Raw genomic sequence first — 23,389 nt, 5'->3', positions numbered from 1 at the left:
CGCCTTCGTGCAGCCTCGCCTCGCCTCGCCTTGCCTCGCCTTGCTCCTGTCCGTCCGCCCACCGACTCTCCTGACTCGGCTGTACAACAACACTACTCTACCTCTCCCCAAGGGCACCTTCACCGACTCAGGTCACATCCAGTCACGCCAGCAATACGATTCCGTAGTTTCTATCCTCGGTCCATTGAATTGGTATCTGGCATGCGCGATCCTGGCGGCGACATCAGAGGCCCTTTTCGGTGAGGGCAAAGGTGAAGCTCCTGACGGCGGCCCAGAGGCCTTCCTTTTCGTTTGTCTTCTGCTTTACGTCTGCGCCGGGGGCGGCCTGTACGATGACGAGGAGGGTTGCGGTGTTGGTGACGAAGAAGACGTGCTTGTCCGAGTGGAGGGTGGCGAGTTCGAGCGGGTGCTGGCCGCCGCGCGGGCCGCTGACGGTGTACTTGGTGTCGTTGATGGTGATGCTGTCGAGGCCGGCGTCGGCCGTCGAGACGGCGGGCGCGTTGAGGGCGGTGAAGAGGTCGATGAGCTTGCGCACGACGTCCGGGTCAAAGGAGCGAGTGAACGAGGGCTGCGAGCCGTGGACGGCCAGCGCGTCGTCCTTGTCAAACAGGGCGTACTCGTCCACGCCAGTCGCGGGCGGCAGGTTGAGTCGGACCAGCTCTGTTGCGACCGTGCCGGCAAGCACGGTGGCGGGCATGGCCAGAGGACAGGGGTAGGGGTAGGGGCAGGACCAGGGGCAGGGGGCAGGGGCCAGGCGTCAGATTGGGATGGCCCTGGCCCCGCGTCGACGATGCCACCGACGAAGGGCGCGGCTACTCACCGCCAAAGTCGAGGTTGCTGAGCAGGCTCTTCCTCTGCGGACCCGAGAGGTCCGAGACGGCCGCCTCGCTGCCGCTGCCCGTGTGCGGACCGCGGTTGACTGCTGCTCCTCCTGCCATGTTGTCCGGGGGATGTTGAAGCGAAGTGGGGTGTAGATGGAGTCGATGTGAGAGTCGAGAACGAGTAATGGAGCTCTGGGTGCGGTCAAAGAAGGTTGGTTGGTTGCGACGAGGTCAGAAGGGAGGCAAGCAGGCAGGCTCGGGCTTCTTATACCGATCCGAGCGCGGACCTCGACGAAGAAGGGGGCGACGAGGCGAGGCGAGGCGTGGACAAAACGTCATGTCCAGCCGGCCAGACAGGACCGGGCTGCGCTGGTCTAGCGTACGTGCGACTTGGTCGAGAGAGGGGGAGCAGGCCGGACGGCGAGGATCCACTGCACTCTGCCAGGGCAGGGCAGGGCAGGACGGCCGAGGAGGGGGCTTTAGACCTGAGTCAGCCTCGCCGTCTGGTTGCGTTTTCTTTGCCTGACGAGGTGTAGCGAAGCCTACCGCAGCGGGGCGGCGTACGTGATGTCGAGCCCATCTGGCAGCGCGACAGGCAAGATCGACCTGGCCTGGCCTGGCCTGGCCAGCTGGCCTGCTGTCATGTCACGTCAAGGCGAGGTTGGCTTGACGAAGCTTGCTTTGGGCCATCAGTCACGCACGTCGTTTGGGCCTCCACCCACGACCTTGCTCGTCCTGCCTGGTCCTGGTCCTGCAAGGGTCAGCGCCGGCGAAAGTGGAGGCAGGCAGCGTTGGCTGGGGATGCAAGAAGCGATCACGCGTCAATCAATCTGGCATCGCTGGCTCAGCCCCCGCTCCCTTGTCGTCGTCGTCGTCGTCGTCGTCCAGTCCTGGCCAAGACCACCCCATTCTTCCACCACCGGCACCACCATCCCGTCTCGACGCGGCAGGGTGGAAGCGGCCGAGGGATGGACATCCTCTTCGACTACCTGGCCGGCCTCGCCGTCGTCGCGTGCCAGGCCTGCCTCGTCACCTGCGACGCTGCCCTCCTCGGCCTGCGAGACGATCGTACCCTCGCAAACGGACCTCGTGAGCCTCAGCCGCAGATCGGTGTGAATGCCATGTCACCCCGTCTCTTGCTGACTGGGCGCTCTGGGTTCGGTTGGACTCGTACTGCTCTTTCGTCTTCACAGCTTGCTGCTGCTCCGGCTGCTCGACGGCACCTTGCTGCCCGTCTTGCTGTTACAACGACGACGACGACGACGACGACGACGAGCGGGAGCAGCAACTGCGCAACCCCGAGCGCCAGCCGCTTCTGTCCGGTCCAAGCGCTCCACAGACCCCTGCGGGCGACACGCGCCCATCGATGCCACGTTCGTCGAGCTACGCAACACCAATGCAATCGGCCAAAGCGCGCATTCAAAACGGCAGCGACGACGGCAGCAACGACGTCGGCACTCGCCAGCATCGACCCGTCCGCCCGCGTTGGAGCTCGGTACAGGCCCTCCGAGACTACGGGTCGTGACTGGAGCCCCGCCAACCCCGCCCTCACTCGACCACCTTGGGCCCCGCCTCGGCCCACCGGACACCAAACTCCTCGCAAAGCCGCTCAAACAGCTTCCGGCACTCCTGCCCGTGCAGGCTGACCTCTTTAAACGATGCCGCCTCAATCTCTGCCTCGAGGCGCTGGCTCGCCTTGTCCACCGATTCCGCCAGCATCTCCACGTCTTCGCGCCGCAACGTTGCCGCCGTCGCCGTCGCCGTCGTCGCCGCGGATGCCGACCCGTCGCCCGTCGGAGCAACGGCAAGCAACGCCTCGGCGCAGATCATCTTGACCTTAAAGTACTTGGACGTCAGACCGGTGCCCAACGCTGCGAGGACGCGTGACAGCGTCTGGCGACCCGCCTGCGACTCGGTCGCCCGCTGCCGCTCCGACAGCCACGAGAGCAGGCTCGGGTTCCGCACCGCCCTCCCCAGCGCGCTGGCCGCATTCCAGAGCATCTTTGGGCTCCTGGGCGACGCCTTGCCCGCGCTGCCGGTCGCCGCACCTCGGAGACTTGGCTCCAAGACGGAGCAGACCACGCCAATCACCTCGAGCGTCTGGCCTCGCACACCGTCGTCTGGCGATCGAGGGTCGTGCGCGGCGCCATCAGAGTCGAACCTGATCAGAGAGAGCAGGCAGCCGCAAGCGCGCAGCGATCCCACCACGACAGCGGGGGCGTCGCCTTGCACGCAAAGAGCGCCGCGCGCCAAGCTCGACCAGGTGACCGGGTCGACGATCGGCCCCGCTAACGGATCCGCCTGGTCTGCAGCGGCGTTGGCCAGGCTCTCTGTCCAGTTGGCCAGCGCCCACGCGGCCTGCTGCCGGACTGCCGTCGATGCATCCGACAAGGCATCAAGCAGCAGAGGAGGCGGCGAGCGGAACGACGGTGAGCCATCGTCGTCAGGTCCAAACAGCATGGACCGGCGCAGCGACGCGGTACCGCTTGAAACGCTGTCACCGCCGTCGTGACCGTTCCGGGCCGCCTCGAGGGCGTCGGAACGCGCAGGGGCGTCGACAATGTGGCCAAGCGCTCGGATAACCTCGGCCCGTACGCTCTCGTCCTGGTCGTGCGACAGGCGTTCGAGCAGCTCGATATCTCTGGCATCGTTTGAACCGGGGTCGAGGGCTTCGATACCCTGTCGCATCGAGGCCCAAGCCGGTAGGGTGGCGGCGGCAATCCTCCGCACGCCCGCAGCCGAGTCTCGACCAAGATGGACGAGGAGGACGCGTAGGCGATGGTCTGATGTCGCGGCCGAGACTGGTGAGGTTGCCCTTGCCGCCGGGAGGTCGACCTGGAGCAGGAAATCCCGTCGAAGCGTCGCGGGCAGTGATGCCATGCCCCCGAGCAGTGCAAAGAGGTACTCGGCAACTGCCTGGCGCTCGTCTTGCGAGGATCGAGGGCCCACGACGCCAGTCACCCTGCCCTCGCAGAGCGCGACTGACCGGACCAGGGCGGAGACTGCCAAACGGGCGACCTGCGAGCCGATGCAGAGCGCGAGCGTCCGCCACAGCTGCACGGTCACCGTCTCTGCGCCGGGCGTCGTCACGCTGGCCTGGAGCTTGTCGAGTAGAGCGGCGGCCACTTCGGCATTGCCCGATGCCGGGATCCCGGGATGCCAGTCACCGTAGCCGATGGCGCCACCGCGGCTGGACGGACCGCTGGCCGCTAGCGCCGCCATCGTGCCATAGGCTAGGGCGACGACGTTCGAGTCGGGGTGCGAACACAGCTTGAAGACGGCTGGTTGCAAGACGTCGGCGTTGGATGTGAGCAGCTCGGCACGGGCCGTGCTGGCTGCAAACGACCGTGTGAGACGCAGCAACGCCATTGTCAGTACGACGCCGCGGCCGCGCCCACCAGCGTGCTGTGACGCTGAGGGTGGGGCTGTATCCGGTGCGCCGGGATTTTGCAGCGCCTGACCCAACGCTGCGCTCTGCAAGCTCTGCAGCAAGCAAGCACGGAGATCGATGATCAGCGCAGCCAGCTTTGCGGATAGCGAGGTGAAAGCGGGCACCCTCCCTGAGCGTTGCTGCGCCGCGCCCAGATAGGCCTGGCCACCGTTGAGCAAGCTGACCATGGCATCGATCGCCGTGAGCCTAACACTGAGTGACGCCTCGACGTCGACAATGGTGAAGAGGGACGCCTGCCGGCCCAGGTTCTGGGTGCTGGCGCCACCGACAGCGGTCCGAGCCGCCGAGTGCGGCGATGATCGAGATGCAACGGCATCGGATGTCGACGCGGAGAAGGGCTGCTGCCGCGGTAGAGCGGCAGGCGGCAAGATGCTGTCGGGAAAGAGTGACGGCCAGTAGGCGTAGAGCGCTCGCGGATTGAGCCGGTTGAGGGCGATCAGGCAGTGGAGACTGTTCTGTCGGACTGCTCTGGCTGCGGCGGCCCTCTTTCGCTCGTCCTCGGCGAGCGCCCCCGAATCCCTCAAAGTGCGGTGCTGCGCCGACCTACTTCCCTCACTGCCGGAGCCACATGCAGATCGGTTGGCGGTGCTGTCGATGTCGCTCTCTGAATGGTCGCCTACGACGCTAGCTTCGGTTGCGTAGCCAGCGGCGCCAGCATCGAAGCCTGGATCGTGCTCGTGCGACGACAGCGACGGCGACGCAGCCACCGAAGGATGGGGGCCAGCCTCCATCTTCGTGAAGGAGCGACTGGAGGACAGGCCGTTGGCGTGGTGCGATGGTGGGAACGAGAGGGCGCCGGCTTGCAGGCGAGCGACGCCAGCCCGGGCGGATGATCCACCGATCGAAACCGAGCTCCTATGCCCGGAGGGAGCCGAGGGCGCAATGTCGGTCAGGCCGGTGTAGATGGCCAAGAGAAGCATATCCATGATGCTGGCAGAGTCCAGCGGCTCGGCTGAGGCCGTTGGGCGCTCCGACGAGCCGGCTCGGGCGACGAGGAGAGCATGCAGGGCCTTGAGCGCAGACGCAGCCGTTCGCAGCGACGAAGCCGAGAGTCGGGCTGGCGGTGGGGCTGTCGCTACAAGCCCGGTCCTGCTCTTCCGCAGGCAGGCATTGACGCATCGCACTAGCGCGGCCACCAAAGCGCGCTGCTCGGTATGGCCAAACGTCGTAGAGTGGTCGGGTTGCTGCTGCTGCTGCTGCTGCTGCTGCTGCTGCTGCTGCTGTCGCCGCTGCTGCTCATGGTGGAGAGCGTGCGTCGCGAACCAGTCGGACAGGCACTGCGCTGCCAGCCTACGAGAGTCGTTCGGGCCGAGGTCGACGACGTGGGCGAATAGCTCGGTGCTCGAGGCCAGCATCGATACCGCGACTGCCTCTTCGGCGGTGAGCAGCGCATGGAAGGCAATCTTGGCCTCTGTGAGGGCCGACTGGCGCTCGACTGGGCCCAGCCGGCTGCCGCTGAGTGTCTGAAAGGCGGATCGGGCTTGCCGCTCGAGCTGCGAGACGTAGTCGCGATGATCCACTTGCGAGGCGGAAACGCCGACGCAGCGCGGCCTGTCGAGGCTCATGGCATGGCACGGCGCCGTCGCTCTCGGGGACCCACGCCTAGCAATCCGGTCAAGACGTTCTGGCTGTGCAGACGAATGGCCGTTGGGCTATGCCAGGCTGGCGTCGATGCGCCCGTTGTCGAGGCAGCGGGAAGGCCTAGGATGAGAGCGGCTGAGATGACTGAATGAACGGAGAATGGGCGTGCGTGTGGCGGCGAAGGGCGAAGTGCGAGCGAACAAAGTGGGCATGGCAACCGCCGCCAGGTCGCCGCTGGAGGTCCTGCAAACCAGGGTCCAAGGCGCCCAACCCGCCTCCGAGTGGCCCAGGCAAGTCCGAGACCCGGCCGGATCGGAACCGATCCGAGGTGCGAAGGCCGGCCGATGTGCCCCCACTCGGCTCCACCAGATCATCCCCGCTTCGGCCTTGAGCGGGACCCCTCGCCGTCTCGGACCGATCCGATCTCGCCAAGCTGTGTTGGTCCGTAGGCCCCATGCATCTTCTCTTGCTTTCTTCGCGACGGCTTCCCAACAGCCGGGTGTCCGAGATATATTGTGGGCACCGCGGCTCACGCACGGATCCCACGACAAGCCGAGCTACTACTATGTAGGGTGATTGGCGCGTCAGGTCGGCGCCGACCCGGGGCGCGCGCAGTCATCGTTTGATAGAAGGGGTTGAGTCGGTCATCCTGCACCTTGCTTGCTTCCCTGACCACTTCGAGCACTCTAGGTGTGTGCGTGTAGAGGGCCGTGTACGTACGGACGTACGTGTGCATACTGTATTTGAATGTTACGACGGGTGTCTTTGCGAGGTTCGAGTCAGTCGTCGACGACGACCACCTTACCCGATTCTCGGGCCAAATGGATCGCACTACGTACCCGCCGTCGCGACGGCGATTGCTGGCCTGACAGGCGTCCGGTAGGATCCATCAACAAGCACGTATTGTTGCCGTCATATTCGAGGCAGCGCAATGGGAGCCGAAGGCGTCATGGAAAGGCCGCTGCACCGCTGCAAGCGTATCTCTCCCTGCTTGTGTTCGGCAGAGCGCTCCGCAATCGCAGCAACACGCCGAGCAGCACGTTCTCGGTACTGAAACGGGAGCAGACTTCATCTCCATCCGATTTAGTAGTATGACCTCTGACAAGCATGACCTGACTGAAGGTTCGCCCGTCCTGCTCCACGGAGCCCCTTTTGTTTGTGGCCGTGCACCACGCACGTCTCGCACGTCTCGCACGTCTCGCACGCCCACCTTGGTGGCGGCGCCGTCACCACAGGCCATTTTGGCGGGCCACATCAAGATTAGCAAGCGATCCATTGCTATTGTGCTCGAGAGCGCCATTCGTCCTTGCCCAGGTTGAACGACGACAGCCCCCCGCCAGAGGATGTCAGCCTGTCGAGTGGGGTTTGGGCAAACGACGGCGCGCGCGAAGCCACAAGCCTGCCACAGCGAGCGCATACGCATGTGAGGTAGAGATTCCCATCGCCACGACCACTCCCGCAGCTCGGTCATTGCTCGTCCTGTTGACTACTTACTGCTGCGGATCCCCACGGAGGGACCTGTTCTGTGCCAACCCGAGTACTCGCCGGCATGACGAATATCCGCGCCGAAGCTCCGCTGCAGATGGATCACGAGCACAAGGAAGCAGGCAGCCTCGGCCTCAGGAGCAAGCAGCGGCTGACCCACAAGCAGTTGCTGTGTATGTGCATGTATGCACATACGACTGATTCTATTCCCCGCATCTTGGTGGCGTCGAGGCCCCCGAACCTGATTGACCGGTGCATCACCGGGCTTACCTCCTTTTCTCAACAGACCCGACCTTCCCTTTTCGGACCGACATGTCGCGCGGCCGTAGAAGGACCCGAACCTTGCCCGCTTCACGCGACGGTGGCCGGCTGCGTCTTCCCGACTCGGTGCTCGGCAGAATCACCGATTGCCTCGGCTGTGGATCACAATCTCGCTTTGCCAGTACGTACCCGACCTATTGTGCGACAGCCTGCGTGGCCAGATGTACACAGCCAGGCTGCAGCTGCCAATCTACGCACACGGCCGTCCCTGGCAGGAAGCGTCCAAAGTCGTGGTCGTCGCTTCGACTGCGGCTGACTGACGCGGATCGCTGACGGACGGCTCGCAACAAGGCAGTCCTGTCTGCGGGAAGGGAGAGAGGGAGAAGCTCGACCGACGCTTCGGCCGTTCGACTGCGAAGCGACGGCCAGAGTCCGGTCGCAACTCGAAATCCTATCGGAGTGGACACGTAGGAGCGGAGCGCAAGCAAGAGAGCGTGAAGAAAAAGGCGCAAAAGCTAGGTCGCCAGAGAGCGGACCTGAAACCACCTCGATGGCCTGGCCGGCCAGGCGCTGCCATACGTGTATGTACGTTTGCCTACATTCCCAGGCGTGTGGACAAGACGTCTGACATGCGATCCCTGCAAAATCTCGATCGGCCCACGAATCATCCCATACCGACGCCCTGCGACCATCGACACGGGCCGAAGGCAGCCCCGCGGACCGACAGCGCTCCACGCTCACGCCTACACCAGATGTGTATCCATACGGCCGTGGCAAAGTCAGAGACGCCTGGCCCTAGCGTGCGGCGACGCCGTTGCCCGACGGGCCCTGTGCCTGCTTCCTGCGCCTGCGTCCATATCTCGTCTTCCTTCGGTACAGTCTGGAAGGCGAAGGGGGGCGAAGACGCGTGGGACGGATACGGAGACCGGTGAGCAGCTGCCACCAGGACCGTAGAAGCATCATATCGCACAGCCTGCCTAGACCCTAGCTGGGCTTTTGATTCGCAACTCAAGAGTTCAGAACGTACAACAGGTAGGCACGCCGGCAGGTTACGTTGCACGCTCTGTAGGCGGGCGCGCGCGCGGGAAGGCGGACGCGTGCGACCGAGCAAGAGAGAGAAAGAGGGCAGGCGGGCTGGGGAGCCGTGCAAAGGACTCACAGCGCTCGGATTCAGCTCAGCTCCGTCCTGCATCCACGTTTTGCGTGCATGCGCCAGAGAGTTCGCAACGCCTGAGACCTTTGCACCCGGGCGCCAGCACGACAGGCACACGCACGACGTACACACAGCAGGCCGGCTGTAGACGTTAGACACAGCTGCTTGCTCACTGCTGTGTCGTTTACGCCGCGAGCAAGCCGATGTCGCATGAACCCGCTGCCGGCGTTGGTGTGTACTCGCGGGCCCTACACGTACGTACCCTTCTGCCTTCTTGTGCATGCCATACAAAGAGGAGCAGGCGCTCAGCGACTTGGCGACTCCCCGCTCTGACACAAGGACGTACTCTCTCTATCTGCTGCTTTCGGAAAGAGAGCGCGCGTCGACAGCGCAGCAGCGTGAGAAAACGCACCGCCTACAGGCGGGCGAAGGCCGCCCTCGAAGCCAGCAGGGGCAGCAGCGTTGGAGGGTTGCCACCTCCTCAGGGCAGCACCTGTCACCGACGATTCTCCCGTCGAACAGCTGCTTGGGGGACTTCATTAACTTCAGGACAGTCCCTACGTGGGCGTCCACAGCGCGGCGCCTTCGTGGGTCCGACAACGATGTTCTGGTCCTGAACCTCGAAACCCACCTCTCGGACGCCAGCGCTGGACTAACGTTAGCCCTCATTGTATGTCGCGCAGGCACCAGAAAGGGCGACAGCGGTGGTGGCCAGAAGGCGTGCAAAACCGTCACCACGATGATCCCGGGCCTAAAGCCACCGCCAGCGGTGCACACTGACCTTGGCGTCGGAAAGTGCACTGCACTCGACTCCAACACGGCCCTAAGACATGGCGTAAGAGTCTCGTTCCCAGGCACGGTGGGCGCCCAACGGTCTGGTCTCTCTGAATCTCCGCCTCTGGCCCGAGTCGTTTCCGTTACTGCTTTCTCCCCGAGGCGGCGGCTTGCCACACCACGTCTATACATACATAACCAGAGCCTCACGCACCGACGGGTTGGCAGCTTTGCCCCCCTCATTCACTCCCCGAAAGCAATTTAGCTCTCCACCCCGCCAGCGCTCTTCATCGGTCCCATCACGATCCCGCTCCCTCGTCGTCCTCTCGCTCGCCACTCGGCCTGACCCGATCCGACCCAATCCGACCCATCCCGTTCCGATTCGGACAACAACACACACACTCAACCGTACAGAGAACACACGCCCGCCCGCCCAAAGCACAGTCGGCCCGATCCCGTCCCGTCACTCGTTTGTCCCTTCTCCACCTCTTTTGTCGCTGTCCCCTTGGTTCGTCTGAACCATCTTCTACGACCACTCGACGTGCTCCTGCACACGTCACTCACCGGCGCAGCATGCACATTCACGCGTCCTCCTTGGCGGAGGGGCTGAGCTCCGAGTCGATGGAGGCAGCCGCTGCCGCCGCTCTCATCGGCGACAACTCGACGGTCCTCGGCCGCCAGATGTCCAACATCCTCTTGAACAACGACGGCATTCCGAGGGCCTTCGTTCTGGTCAAGAACAACCCCGTCGACCCGATCCTCGTCTACGGTGAGTAAGCCAGGCCAGGACTGTAGAGGCTTTGCCCTCTCGCAGAGCGCGGCTTGCTGATTTGACAGTATGCCTTTCGCCGCCTGACGCTTGTTGTCACCCTCGCGATGATGTGCTAAACAGGGCCCCAACTCATTGCTGGTGAGTTCCAACATTTGCAATCGAGGAGCATGCATGTTGTTGTCGAAGACGCTAAATTCTGCTCGCATTCCTGTGCGCCCGGAACCATTCACGCCTCCCATAGCCATCGTGTATGCAGGCATGGTCGGAGCCGTCCTATCATTGGGTGGCGTTTACTTCTTCTAGTGAGTCTCTCCGCCGCCCCGGGCTTTCATTTCGGAGCGTTGTCAAGAATCGGTCGAGCTGATGCGAGCATGCGTGCACGCCTGCGATGTTTCCCCCGTGCAGCTTTTGCGGCAGGAAAGGCGACCGATGGTTCCTCCAGCTCGGAGTGGCGGTGTCGCTCGTCATCTAGTGAGTCGCTCATATGAAGCTGTCGCCGTCGCGGTCACGGTCAATCTCGGGAGTCCGAGGTGCACGAAGCCAAAGCTTATGTTCGCCGCGATCCCCTCCCGCTGCACGATCCCTTTCCGTTGCTCGGTTCATCTGGCAGCGTCTTCAATGCCATGGCTCTGATGTTCAACTTTTACCGCCGGATCTTCTTGACAATGCTCGAACCGGTGAGTGCGGTACCCTGGTGGGCGATGCCCTTTGCTCGGGACATCCCCTTGGCCACATGGGCTTTCCCATCCCGCCGTGCTGACGATTGCCTTCACAACTGGAACGTCTCGCCCCGGTGGGTTGCAAACAGGACGGCTGGGACATGCGGTCGATAGGATGGCAAGTGCCGACAGCAACGAGCCTGGAAGGTGGGTGTGGTCCCGCAGTGCTGGGCACGCGCTTCGTGCCTGCTCTCCTCCGATGCCTCGAGCTGACGCAGAGCGACTGTCCCTTTTCGGCCACGCGACCAACCCTTCAGTCATCCCCGTGATGCTGGGACAGCTCTACTTTCTCGCCAGGACGGCCAAGTTCTTCAGCCGGGGCCGTCTCGTCTTCCTGGTCGTCGGCTCGCTCATGATCTTCACTCAGGCGCTTCTGGGAGTCTTGGGGCTCATCGTCTACTCGCAGACGCTCGATTGGTTCCGCATCCTGCTCAGTGAGTCTTGTGACTGCTACCCCTTTGCCGAGGACGCGACGCGCTCGAGCTGGACGAGCTGACCGTCCTCGTCGCTTGCCGTCCCGCCAACCTCATTGTGTTCGCAACCAGCACCCGGGTTTGCCAACATCGTCAATTGTACGTCGACCTCACCTGCTCGTGTCGATCTCGTGCCCGGTCGATCCATTGGCTGACCTCCTATATGTCCCCGTCACGATTCACGCTGCCCACTCTCCGCCATGATCAACTGCAGCCACCCTAAAGGGATACGTCTCGGTGAGCTCAGGGCTTCTTCTGGACGATACGCAGGCAAAGAAAGCCGCATAGCCCGCTGACTTCATCGATCGATGCCCTCACACTTCTTGACCCTGCCCCGCCACGTGGCTCGATTTAGATGCTCATCATCAACGAAGTGGGCTTGTCGGCCGCCCTGTGCTACAAGCTGTTTGAGCTTCGGGCCAACAGCTCTCTTGCCGCGGTCAACTCGGTCATGTACAAGCTTGGCATGCTTGCGGTCCGTGAGTGGCATGTCCCGCCCAGATTCCTCCTCTCGGTGTTGGCTTCCCAGTGCCCGTCGGGTGGCAGTCGACCTGACTAAGGATCCTCGCTACCTCTCGGCCCTCTGTCTCCTTGCCAAACCAGAGTCGAACCTGGCGTTGGTCATGTCTGCCGTCATCGTCCTCGTTGCACACAGCGTCGGATCGACGGGCTGGTACCTCCCCGTGCTGTTCTGCCAGCATCCTCTGCACAGTGAGTCGTCGTTCCCGGTCCGCCTTTCTCCGCAGCCGGGGAGGGCTGGATCTTCGCACCACAGCTCGCTGATCTGGACCTCTTTCACAAACAACGCGTCGCGCCTCGCAGCCTTCTTTGTCCTGATCAATCTCATCTACCGCCGCTCGATGGTGACTGAGCTTGCGCAATCGACTGCGCAGTCCAAGGGTTCGAAGGGCACGTTGCAGCCCCGCCCCTTTTCGGGAGGCTTCTCTGCGAGCGACGGCGTCCACCAGGGCGTGCCTTCGAACGGCGTGCACGCAGCGAGGCCGTGGACGCAGTGCGAGGACGACGACCAGCCCTTTTCGCTCAACATGACGCCTCCGAACCGCCTCGACCTGCAGATGCAAAACCTGGCGCCGTCGCGCGACGTGGGCGCGGGGCTGCCCGAGATCAAGTACGAGCACGGTACGCCCCAGACGCACACGTCCGACATCGAGAAGCAGGACCAGCTGCTCAAGTCGGCGACGAGCGATTACGCGCCGTACACCTCGTCGCCCTGGACCGACGACGCTCACGAGGGCGGCGAGGTCCCGGTCTTTTCCCTCGTCCCGCCCCTCCAGCACGCCGCGGTCCCGTCAGAACGGAAAGGTCAGCCGATGTAGGCAGGAGCAAGATGCCCCGACGAGCCCCAGCGTATCCCCGATCGTCCTTGTCACCTGCTGCTCCTGTCGTCCTCGTCCTCTGCTGCATCACTCCCTCTCACGCGCGGACCCACCCATTTCGCATACTCTGAGTCTTTACATCCCAGCATAGGTGTCTCTGCGCGCCACTCGAAGGCACAATACATTCGTTCTCTCCAGGAACGCTCAGAGCATGCTGCGTGAAAAAAAGATGCGGCGTTCGAGGTGGTTCATGGGCGGCCTCGTCCTTAGACGGAGTTGTCGTAACGTCCAAGGCGTGGTACATACGACGAGGTCAGGCACAGCAGCCCCCTCACGGTCGGCGCATCGTTCAATGAGCCACCTTGCTGCTGTGCGGCCCACGCGCACGCACGCGGGCTCGCGTGTAAAATTAGACTTGTCCACGTCTCCTGTTCTCTTTCCTACCACCATCATCGAATCGACGAGTACTACAGTCAACCGTCCCTGTCTGCTCTACAACTGCACTGCACGCCGCAGCACGGCGAGCTCGGGCCCTTCGCGACAGACAAATGTTTATCCTTGCAACATGGCCGAGGTTGCCGGCTGGTCTTGTTTCGCCCTTTGTCCACCGAGCGGTGGAAGAAGGCCAGCTCAACCGCGCGGACTTCGCTTTACATATGTCCTCGATCGGTGCTCTGCTCACCGACGAGGTTTGTGTGGACCTCTATCGCTCAACCAGCTCACGGCAGGAACCACAGTAAGACGGATAGCAAACGAGACGCGCGCCCGGGCCCCTGGGCTTCCCACGAACGACGGCTTCGTCAGAGCCCGACGGACCGCGAGAGGGCACAGCATGTGATGTGACGGCGAGGCTCGAGCTTTGGGTGCTGGCTCGTCTACTCCCACGCCGCAGCCATACACGTCGCAGCCTAACACCGGACCCCGCATCAAGGAACGAGGGCAGACCAAGCCAGGCGCGGCTGGGCGACGCTGTTCCTGCCTCAACAAGCTCGACTTTCAAACGGGGTGGAACGAAGCTTATGCTTGCGCACACGCCATCGCCCCGCAGCTCTGCCAAGGTCAAAGCCAACCGCGTGGTCCAAGGCCAACCCTGGTCTGGTTGCCAAAGCGGCGCGTTCAGCCTCAAGCTCGAGGGTCACAGTAGGCGCTGGCAGAGGCTACGGCGCCATAGATGGTCGACTTGCCGCCGAGCGGCTGGCCACATCTACTTGAGCGGCCACCGAATGGACCGAGTCCGCTTTCGGTCCCTTTGACAGCATAAAGATCCCTCACATATCCAGCAGAGCCTCTGCCACCCTTCCCTTCTTCTCACGAGTCCTCTCCCCTCCTCCCGCGTGCCTCGAGGAAGTCATCAGAACGCACTCTCGCAAGGCAGCGGCGTCCCCGCTGCTTCGGCTATACCAGCTTGGATCTCACCCGCGCTTCTCTCCGCCAGCTTCCCTTCATCCCACGCCTCTCGGCCTCTCCTCTTCCCATACCCGACCTCCGCCCGCTGCGGAAATGGACCCGGCAGCGCGTGCGACCCTGGTCGCTGCGCTCGATGCAGTGAGCTCGGAACTGCTCCGGAAGCAGCTGACCAACATCCTGATCAACGACGATGGCATCCCTTGCACCTATGTCGCCGTTAACCACATGCCGGACGTTAAGCCCAAGTTCGACCTCGGTGAGCAGAGAGTGCCAAGACGCCACGTTGGCCGTGGCGAAGGGACCTGACCGATCTCGACCGTCTTCCGCCTGTCGGCCCGTTTCCGTGCTTCCCCGCCTAGGGCCCCATCTGATCAACGGTGAGTGGAAGGGGACGGATCTGGCGCGCACCAACAGGTGGCATATCAAGTCTCTGACCCGCTTGAGCTCTGCGTGCTCGTTCCTCATACACCGTGCTCAGCCATTGTCAATCCCGCCCTGACCGGCGCACTGTTGGCGGCGAGCGGCGTCTATTTCTTCCAGTGTGTACCTTCACGACGATAACGACCGACGTCGTCTCTCGGCCCTCTGTCCATGTACGTTGCCCTCAGCACGCCCAGACCTGATGTACATCGACGCTATCTGTCGTTCTCTGGACCCGGCAGCTTTAGCGGCAAGAACGGAGACAGGTGGTTCCTTCAAGCCGGTGTGGCCTTCGCTGTCGTTGTTTAGTGAGTGCGAGCCCGAGGCTGTGCCTCACGGCGTGTCTCGCGCGCCGGACCATGGCATCTGATGCGAGGCATCTCGCACGCCTTGGCTGCACTTTCTCTCGATGTGCTCGTCCCTCCCTGCGCCACGGCAGCGTTATCAGCTCGATCTTCCTTATCGAAAACTTCTACACGCGGATCCTCGGGGAAGCGCTGGGACCAGTAAGTAGGCGACGTGTTGGTGCTCTGTTTGTAGGGGAGGTAGCTGCTTGACGCACTGTCAACTGACTTGGTGCGCGCCTCTTCTTGGTTCCTGTCTCTCAGACCGGCTGGCCAATGACCTCGATCGGCTGGCAGGTCGCGACCGTTACCGTTCTCGTGAGTGAGTAGCCGTCGCAGCCTTCCCGCCCCGGTCGGTTACAAGAGCCGGAAGGACGGTCTCGTGGCCACCACAATCCAGGCTTGCATGTTGACCGACACATCCCAAAAATGCCCTGCTTTCCACCCTGACCCACCTTGTTGCCTTGTCAGCCTTTCCGATGGCCCTGGGTCAACTGTACTTCCTCGCGCGGACCAGCATGTTCTTCACGCAAGGCAAGAAGCTCTTCCTCGCTATTGGAGCCTTTCTTGTTGGCGTGCAGGTGCTGTTTGGTCTGCTGCCGGTCAGCATTTACATCCAGACACTCGACTACGTAGTAATCCTCCGGAGTGAGTGGTCCGCGTCCAGGTCAGGGATGCGACGCGACGCGGAAGGCTGATGACGGCTCGCTGTTCCTCGTTCCTCTCGATGCATTCTTTCGCCTCCTCTGCGCTTCTTCTGCACCGGCGCTCAGGCACGGTAATGAGGGAAATCAACGACTGTAAGCGGCTTGATTTGGGACCTCCATCGAAGCTGGCCGAGGCTCAGTCGAGACTGACTGTGGGCTTCGTCATCGACCCGGGTCGCAGACACGGTGGTCGGATACGTTGCGGTGAGTTTTAAGTCCCTTGCCGTGCAGCCTTTGCTCGAAGTCCCCATCCCGTGCTGACCCTCGCGGACCGGAATACCCTTCCATCGCGACGTTTCCCTATCTCTCCTGGTGCCCGCAGATGATCATCAGCAACGAGGTCTTCTTCTCCGTGACGCTGCTGTACAAGCTGCACCAGCTGCGCCGCCACAGTTCTCTCGCAGCTGCCAACGCCGTCATGTACAAGCTTGGCATCCTCGCCATCCGTGAGTCTTTTCACAAGCACTAGCTGCTCGCCAGTCAAGATGGAGCCGCAGCCGAGCGCGCCTCATCCTCTCCGGCGCCAAACGAAAGACTCACTCGTCGGTCGGGTTGGCTTTCCCCCGACGCGGAGAGCAGAGTCCAACGTCTTCCTCATCGCATCGGGCGTGGCTGTGCTGCTCACGCACCAGATGGGATCGACGGGCTGGTTCCTTACCGTACTAATTGCTCAGCACCCTCTGCACGGTAGGTTGACCCCAATATGACTTATGACCTCCCACGACCTCTGCCTATTGACGCGGGCCCAACTGACCGATCCGCTTCCTAACTTCCCCGGTCTTCGATGCGATGCTCTCAGCGCTGTTCGTCGTGGCAAATCTCCTCTACCGACCCTCGATCAGGGCCGAGTTGGAGCAAGGCGTCTCGGACCGCAAGGCCTCTTTGCAAACCCCACCCTTTTTCGCTATCAGCGTCGGCGACGACATAAAGGGACGGGCGGGGGACAAGCGGACCTCTTCGACCGCCATAGTGACGGCACGTGCCATGGCGGCGGCTGGATGGAAGTACGAGGTGTCGACGACGACGTCGTCGAAAGACGAGGAGCGAGCCGACCACATCCCGCTCTCTCCGCGCGCCGCCACACGCCGCGTCGGCGAGGCCAAAATGTTCGCCAACAATCGACCGGAGCGCGAGACCCATCTACGCCAGACGCACCACTACCAACACCATCATCATCACCTCGACCACGACGACCACTCACAGTCGCCGTTGGAACAGTCGCTGCGTTGCGTTTCGTCGTACAGCGACGAGGAACGTAGCACCACTATCCCCGCGGATCTGGGAGCAGATTCGCACGCCCTGGCACCCGAGACGCCGTGGAGCCTGCACGCACCCCCTTCGCTTGCCAACAGCACCACGACGGCTGCTACCAATCAGGGACCTCACCTCGACCACGACTATCCGCTCTACGACCACCCGCTCGACGACCACGGCGGCGGCGGCGACCGTTGCGCCTCGCCCAAGCCTTCGACTCATTACTCGTCCAACTTCTAAAACGACAGCGACGACACCCCTCCCGACCGCCTCTTTCCCCCTCTCTCTGTCCCCCTATCCACCAAGGCCAAACCTGCCACTCTCTTTAGAGCCCGCATCGCTGCCGGAGCACACCGCCCGCCCGCCCGCTCGCCGCACAGCCATAGCAATCAAAACGCAACGTTGCCCTCAGCGGTACCTATCACGTAGTTCTGAGTGTTGGAGGAGACGACGGAATGAATTGGTGGTGAGATGGAAAGGAGGGATGCTCCTGGAGGCGAGCCTAAAGTACATGACGCGGCTGCGACTGCATGAGAAAGTCAAGGGCATCACCTGCGCGTCCAACACCGGGCAGGTGCCTTGGCTCCCGTGCCGCAGTGGATCCCATGGCGGGACCTTGGCAGCGCCTATCAAGATCAACCTTGGCCAAATTCCGCCAGACAGCATGATCTTGGCCGCTGGCCTGCGCTGTCTGCTTGGCAGGCTGCTCTGCACATCGTAGCTGTAAGCAGGCACATTTGGAGAGTCCCTCCTACGCTCCATACCGTGCGCGGAGTGCATAGAGAACTGCTCCACGATGCGTAGAGAGTGCAGCCGTCCTCTGCACAGTACGGAGAGTCTTGCAGGCTAGCAGGCTACACTGGACGCACAGACCATAGGTGGCGCCTCGTCTACAAAGGTCTGAGTACAGCTATGAAAGCCCAAGTCCGGCAAAAACGCGAAGCGGCTCCCAGCAGCAGCAGCAGCGAGGCGTGCAACAAGTCGGACTGTAGCGCAGCGTGAGCGTCTGTCCCGTTCCCACGACCGACTGCTTCGTAACAGACCAACGGAGCGCGAGGGCACGGCGTGTACGTACAGCCCTGGGCGCATTTCCATGCCTTTCCGACGTACGTCGGAATGGGCGGCTGGCAAGGATCCGATGTGCCACCACGGCGCCAAGCGGTTCGGCTTTCTTGGCGGTGTGCTCTTTGGCAGATGCGTGTAGCTTGATGGATTGCACCGGTCCTGCGCTGGACTGTGGCCCATTGACGCTGTAGTGTGCTGTGCAGGATGTAGTGCTCGATCGGGACGAGGGTCGGGTCTGGCGCAATAATGTTTGTACGTAACTCCCGGGCAGGAGTAGTTACGTACAGAGCCCGACGAGCGGTTGCGGTGCGACCTGATCGGGATCTGTACGTCGGAGCGGCCAACGGGGCTGACCCGAGCAACTGCCTTTGGAAGAGCGTGCAGGGGCAGCAACAGCCATGGCAAGGCAAGCCGGAGGGACGACCTGGACGAGGCGATCCACATGGGGTGGCGTTGAGAGGGCGCGAACCGTCTACATCAGGCCAGGAGGTGCGCAATAGGACCGGGCCCGTCGTTCTGGCTCGGTTAGCGCGCCTTTGCCTGTCAACCTAGCCTGCCAGCCTGGGCGGCTCGACGACCGCTGGGCGCTCGACAGAAATGTCCTCCAGCCTTAGCGCCCACGCCCGCGCGCCCCTCCGCCTCCGCCTGGAGCTCGACCGCGACCGCGCCGCCGAACGACTGCGCCCACAGACGGGATCGCGCGCGGCCCCAAGCCTACCGATCAATTGTGGCACGACACTCCCACTGTGCAAGAATCGAGAAGGCTTTGTTCCGGTTCGACGTGATTGTGTGGAAAGCAGGCGCCGGCATGGCCTGCTCAGGGCTACACCGTTCCACACATGACACGGCAGCCAGGGGCGACGTACAATAACGCGCTGTTTTGGGATCGGTCGGTACGGAGGGTAGCGCGCAATGGCCCGCCATCCATCGACCGCAGCTTTCAGAGCGGACCAGGCCGGCCGTCGTCGAAGAGCGCGCACAGCTGATAGCAACCAGACACCAGGGCGTCGCTACTCGAAACTGCAGATGGCCACTAGAGTTGGCGTGCGGTGCGCCTCTATCTGCACCAAGTACGTACGCGGCTCGGAAGAATGCGGAGAATATGTATCTCCCCTGCGAAGCGCGCTGTGCGCAAGGGGAAAAGTCGGCCGGCCTTCTCCCTGTTCACCAAGGGGCTCTTGAGCGCCGGTCCGGATCGCCTTGCTCTGGCTGTACTCACGGAGCCCCTCCGACCCGACACATCGCTGCAGACACCCCTCGTCCCCAGGGCCTTCCCGGCATCCTCGGCTGTGGCGGTCGGCGCTGCGTTCCCAGCGTCCGAGATACGCCCTTCGGCGCTACCTCTGCAGCGGCGGCGGCGGCGGCGGCATCCCGTAGCCCTCGCTCATCCTGGCAGCTCGTCAAGATGCAGAAGAACACGCGCACAGCAGGACAGTGGCAGTACGACACATGTGGTGCAAGAAGAGGAGGTCCGAGCTCCTTCTTTCCTGCCAAGCTGGTCAACTCCTGCGCATCTCCTTGGGTCATGTCGCAGCCGTGTACGTTGCAATACGCGCCACGCCCGCATGCAAAGGCCGCGAGCAAACAAAACTAGGCGCGGCTGCGACATGCTGGGAAAGCAGCATGATGCCTGTTTCAACAGAACCCTCTCCCTCCCTCCTCTCTCCTTCCCCCTACCCCCACTCTCCTCAGCTGGCGTGGGGAAGGGAGTTTCGTGGTCGCCGCGCCCTCCGGCTTGCTAGGTTCTAAGCTCACCGTGTGGTGCAGGGCTGGCCCTGGGCCCTGTTACCATAACAGCACGAATTGCCTCTAGCTCGAGGCGCACAGTGGAAATTGGCCTAGGGGCGCACCATGGATGGTCGTCTTGCCACCGAGCGGCTGACTACACCTACTTAAGCTCCCACCAGCGGCTGGCTGAAGCTCCTTCAGGTCCCTTTGAGAGCATCCAGATCTCCTTCACATACCCGGCAGAGCCTTTGCTGCCTCCCACTTTCAAGAACCTTCACCCTCTCCTGCCTCGAGGAAGTCATCGGAACGCGCTTCCGCAAGGCAACGGCATCGGCCTCCCTTGCTTTCGGCTATACCACCTCGGATCTTACCCGTGCTCCTCTCTCCCGGTCTCCTTCGCCTCGTTCCTCTCGGCCTCTTCCTCTCATCTGCCCACCATCCGACGTCAGCTCACTACGAGATGGACTCAACAGCTCGCGCAGCTCTGGTCGCCGCGCTCGATGCAGTGCCCTCGGATCTGCTCCGGCAGCAGCTAACCAACATCCTGATCAACGATGATGGGGTCCCTCGCTCCTACATAGCAATCAACCACATGCCGGTGGAGAAGACCTCGGTCGTCATCGGTGAGCAGAGACCCATAGTCAAGGCCTCCCTGTCAGCCGCTGCAGAAGTAGCTGATCGACCTCGAACGTGACCATCTACCACCTGCCTTTCCTTCCCATGCCTCCCCGCCTAGGGCCACACCTGATCAATGGTGAGTGGACGATGATGGTCCTGGCGCGCACCGACAGGTGGCATGTCAACCCGCTGACTCCGTTTGCTCCGCATCCTCCTCACCTATCGTGCGCAGCCATCGTGCATCCCGCTCTGACCGGCGCACTGCTGGCCGCGAGCGGCGTCTACTTCTTCCAGTGAGCACCCCTGCGACGGTCGACCGACTTTCGGTCCATCCGCGACCCCTTCGGCGCCCGGCCGCGGCTAATGCATATCGACGCTGCTTTCGTGCTCCGACCCGACAGCTTCAGCGGCAAGAATGGGGATAGGTGGTTCCTCCAACTAGGCGTGGCCTTTGCCGTCATTGTCTAGTGAGTCGAAGCCCTGGACCTGTTCCGCGCATCGGACCGTTTCCATGGCATCTGACACGAAGCGCCTCGCACTCCTCCTCGCACGCCTTGCTTTCGTGTCTCCTCGACGCGTACCTGCCTGTCTGAACCACGCTAGCACGTTTAACTCGGTCGTTCTCATCGAGAACATCTATTCGCGCATCGTAGGGGCAGCGCTGGGTGCAGTGAGTGACCATGTTCTGGTCTGGTTCTGCCTCGTCGTAGACAGCCTGCTCGACGCGTCTGGATCTGACGTGCTCGCGCGCGTCTCCTTGACCCGTCTTGCTTCAGACCGGCTGGGAAATGACCTCAATCGGCTGGCAAGTCGCCACCGTGAGCATTCTCATGAGTGAGTAGCCATCGCATCCCCTTTTTTCGCCTGGCGCAGTCCAAGAGCCGGTAGGGCAGTCCAAGGGGCCGAAGGAGAGCTACGAGGCAACGAACCAACCAGACTCGTGTGCTGACCGCCTATTGCCGCCGTCGCCCTCGCAGCATTTCCGATGGCGCTGGGCCAGCTCTACTTTCTCGCGCGGACAGGCAAGTTTTTCACGCGGGGCAAGAAGGTCTTTCTCGCCATTGGCGCGTTCCTCATCAGCGTGCAGATGGCGTTTGGGCTGCTGCCGCTGGTCGTCTATGTCCAGACGCTCGACTACGCGACGGTGCTCAGCAGTGAGTTGGCAGCGTCGAGGCAGCCAGGTGGGACGTGGATCCGGCAGCGCCGTGATACGGAAGGGCTGAATTTGGCGTCGTGCTCGGTGCCTTCCTTCTATCTTCATGTCCTTTGCCCCGCTCCTGCCCCGGCGCTCAGGCACGGTTATGCGCACGATCAACAACTGTGAGTGGCTCGACTTGGGGTCCTTCGATGCCGGCGAGGGGCAGCCCGAGCTGACTACGAGCCTCACTTTGCTCTCTTCGCCTCGATGCCATGGATCCAAATCGCAGCCACTGTTGTCGGATACGTTGCGGTGAGTTTGAGGCCCCTCCCGCCCCTCGCGGTGCAGCTGTGCCGCACGAATCGGCGTTCATCTGCTGATCCATGGCTTCGCGGCCCTTTCTCTCTTCCCCCTCACCCCTTGGCCCATCGGCGCAGATGGTGATCATCAACGAGGTGTACTTCTCCCTGACGCTGCTGTACAAACTCTACCAGCTGCGCCGAAACAGCTCCCTCGCAGCCGCCAACGCCGTCATGTACAAGCTTGGCATCCTCGCCGTCCGTGAGTCTGTCGGCCAGTGCGGCGCCGCGCAAAGAGAAAACGACGACAACACCGAGCCCACCACATCTCTAGACTGCCGCGCCGGACGGGGGACTCACTTTCTCGGACTGATCGTCCTCTTTGTGCCCGTTCCACCTCTGCTGCGGCTGCGGTAACAGAGTCCAACGTCCTCCTCGTCGTATCGGGCGTCGCCGTGCTGCTCACGCACCGGGTCGCATCGACGGGTTGGTTCCTAACCGTCCTAATCGCTCAGCACCCCCTGCACGGTGAGTCCTGGCCCCTCCTGCCCCTGCCCCTACCGCCGCCTGTTGGCACACGCCCGACTGACGATTCAGTCCCGCGCTCCAAACTCCCCCCCTCTGCGATGCCCTCAGCCCTGTTCGTGGTGACGAACCTCATCTACCGACCCTCGATGAAGGCCGAGCTGGAACAAGGCATCTCGGATCTCAAAGCCTCGTCGCAGACCCCGCCCTTTTCCGCCATCAGCGTCGGCGACGACCTCGAGGGGCGGCTGGGACCCAGCGCTGGCGGCCTCAGCGGCTGTGGCGGTCACAGGACGTCGGCGTCGACGGCCATGGCGACGGCGCGTGCCATGGCCGCTGCGGGATGGAGGTACGAGGTGACGACGTCGTCGAAAGAGCAGCGGACCGACGACATCCCCCTGCCCGCGCGCACCGGGACCACCACCGCCACCGTGGTGGGGGACGAAAAGGTCTACGCCGACATGCACAGGGCGCACGATGAACATCCTCGACAGCTCCAGCACCACCACCACGTCCATCACCACCTGCCGCCATCGGAAAAGTCGTTGCGACGCATCTCGTCGTACAGCGACGAGGAACGCAGCACCGTCCTCCCCGCTGCCCTCGGCGGTGTAGACGCGCATGCCCTGGCACTCGAGGCGCCGTGGAGCCTCCGTGGCCCCACATCCATCGCCACCACCACTACCACCGCCTCGGCCCATCACTACGACCACGCCCATCCGCTGTACGACCACGACAACGGCGAGCTCAGCGCCTCGCCCAAGCCCTCGACCCACTACTCGTCCAACTTTTAGGACGACGCCGGTCGATGCCCCTTCTCCTCTTCTCGCCCTCTCTCCCCCTTGCCCCGTTTCCCCTCTCTTCCCCACTCCCCCCCTCCCCACCTTTCCCCTCTCCCTTTCCACCAATCCCGTCACTCTCTTTGTACCCCGCGTCGCTGCCGGAGCACGCAGCTCGCTCGCCGCACAGTCGCATCGATCGCATAGACATACACCGCCAATGGCGATCGCAGATACCAGAGTAGCCTTTGCATGGACCGTGTCGTGTTCTCTTTCCT

General features: G+C 62.8%; 5 protein-coding genes across 5 annotated transcripts; 3 read left to right on the top strand and 2 right to left on the bottom strand.

The window, feature by feature from the left end:
* Positions 1-223: 223 nt before the first annotated feature.
* On the bottom strand, positions 224-938 carry PFL1_02545 (uncharacterized protein; the record flags this gene model as incomplete). Its single annotated transcript, XM_007880061.1, has 2 exons — positions 224-660; positions 821-938. The coding sequence occupies 2 exons, from the start codon at positions 936-938 to the stop codon at positions 224-226; spliced, it is 555 nt and encodes a 184-aa protein (XP_007878252.1).
* Positions 939-2,369: 1,431 nt separating this feature from the next.
* On the bottom strand, positions 2,370-5,837 carry PFL1_02544 (uncharacterized protein; the record flags this gene model as incomplete). The annotated part of the gene is made up of 2 exons (XM_007880060.1): positions 2,370-4,156; positions 4,220-5,837. 2 exons carry the CDS (start codon positions 5,835-5,837, stop codon positions 2,370-2,372), a joined length of 3,405 nt encoding a protein of 1,134 aa, XP_007878251.1.
* A 4,262-nt stretch (positions 5,838-10,099) lies between these two features.
* On the top strand, positions 10,100-12,827 carry PFL1_02543 (uncharacterized protein; the record flags this gene model as incomplete). The annotated part of the gene is made up of 12 exons (XM_007880059.1): positions 10,100-10,295; positions 10,419-10,436; positions 10,540-10,600; positions 10,704-10,769; positions 10,909-10,975; positions 11,107-11,164; positions 11,275-11,451; positions 11,563-11,589; positions 11,705-11,727; positions 11,846-11,969; positions 12,094-12,201; positions 12,313-12,827. 12 exons carry the CDS (start codon positions 10,100-10,102, stop codon positions 12,825-12,827), a joined length of 1,440 nt encoding a protein of 479 aa, XP_007878250.1.
* A 1,500-nt stretch (positions 12,828-14,327) lies between these two features.
* Positions 14,328-17,199, top strand: PFL1_02542 (uncharacterized protein; the record flags this gene model as incomplete). Its single annotated transcript, XM_007880058.1, has 12 exons — positions 14,328-14,490; positions 14,594-14,611; positions 14,713-14,773; positions 14,897-14,962; positions 15,094-15,160; positions 15,263-15,320; positions 15,470-15,646; positions 15,772-15,798; positions 15,887-15,909; positions 16,028-16,151; positions 16,285-16,392; positions 16,505-17,199. 12 exons carry the CDS (start codon positions 14,328-14,330, stop codon positions 17,197-17,199), a joined length of 1,587 nt encoding a protein of 528 aa, XP_007878249.1.
* Positions 17,200-20,212: 3,013 nt separating this feature from the next.
* Positions 20,213-23,126, top strand: PFL1_02541 (uncharacterized protein; the record flags this gene model as incomplete). The annotated part of the gene is made up of 12 exons (XM_007880057.1): positions 20,213-20,375; positions 20,489-20,506; positions 20,603-20,663; positions 20,772-20,837; positions 20,974-21,040; positions 21,147-21,204; positions 21,348-21,524; positions 21,664-21,690; positions 21,798-21,820; positions 21,946-22,069; positions 22,228-22,335; positions 22,444-23,126. The coding sequence occupies 12 exons, from the start codon at positions 20,213-20,215 to the stop codon at positions 23,124-23,126; spliced, it is 1,575 nt and encodes a 524-aa protein (XP_007878248.1).
* Positions 23,127-23,389: the final 263 nt, after the last annotated feature.

This window comes from Pseudozyma flocculosa, assembly GCF_000417875.1.
Source record: "Pseudozyma flocculosa PF-1 unplaced genomic scaffold scaffold00007, whole genome shotgun sequence".
Lineage (NCBI taxonomy): Eukaryota > Fungi > Basidiomycota > Ustilaginomycetes > Ustilaginales > Ustilaginaceae > Pseudozyma > Pseudozyma flocculosa.
Note: the sequence above shows the minus strand (reverse complement) of the source record. Positions and strands in the feature narration are given on the sequence as shown.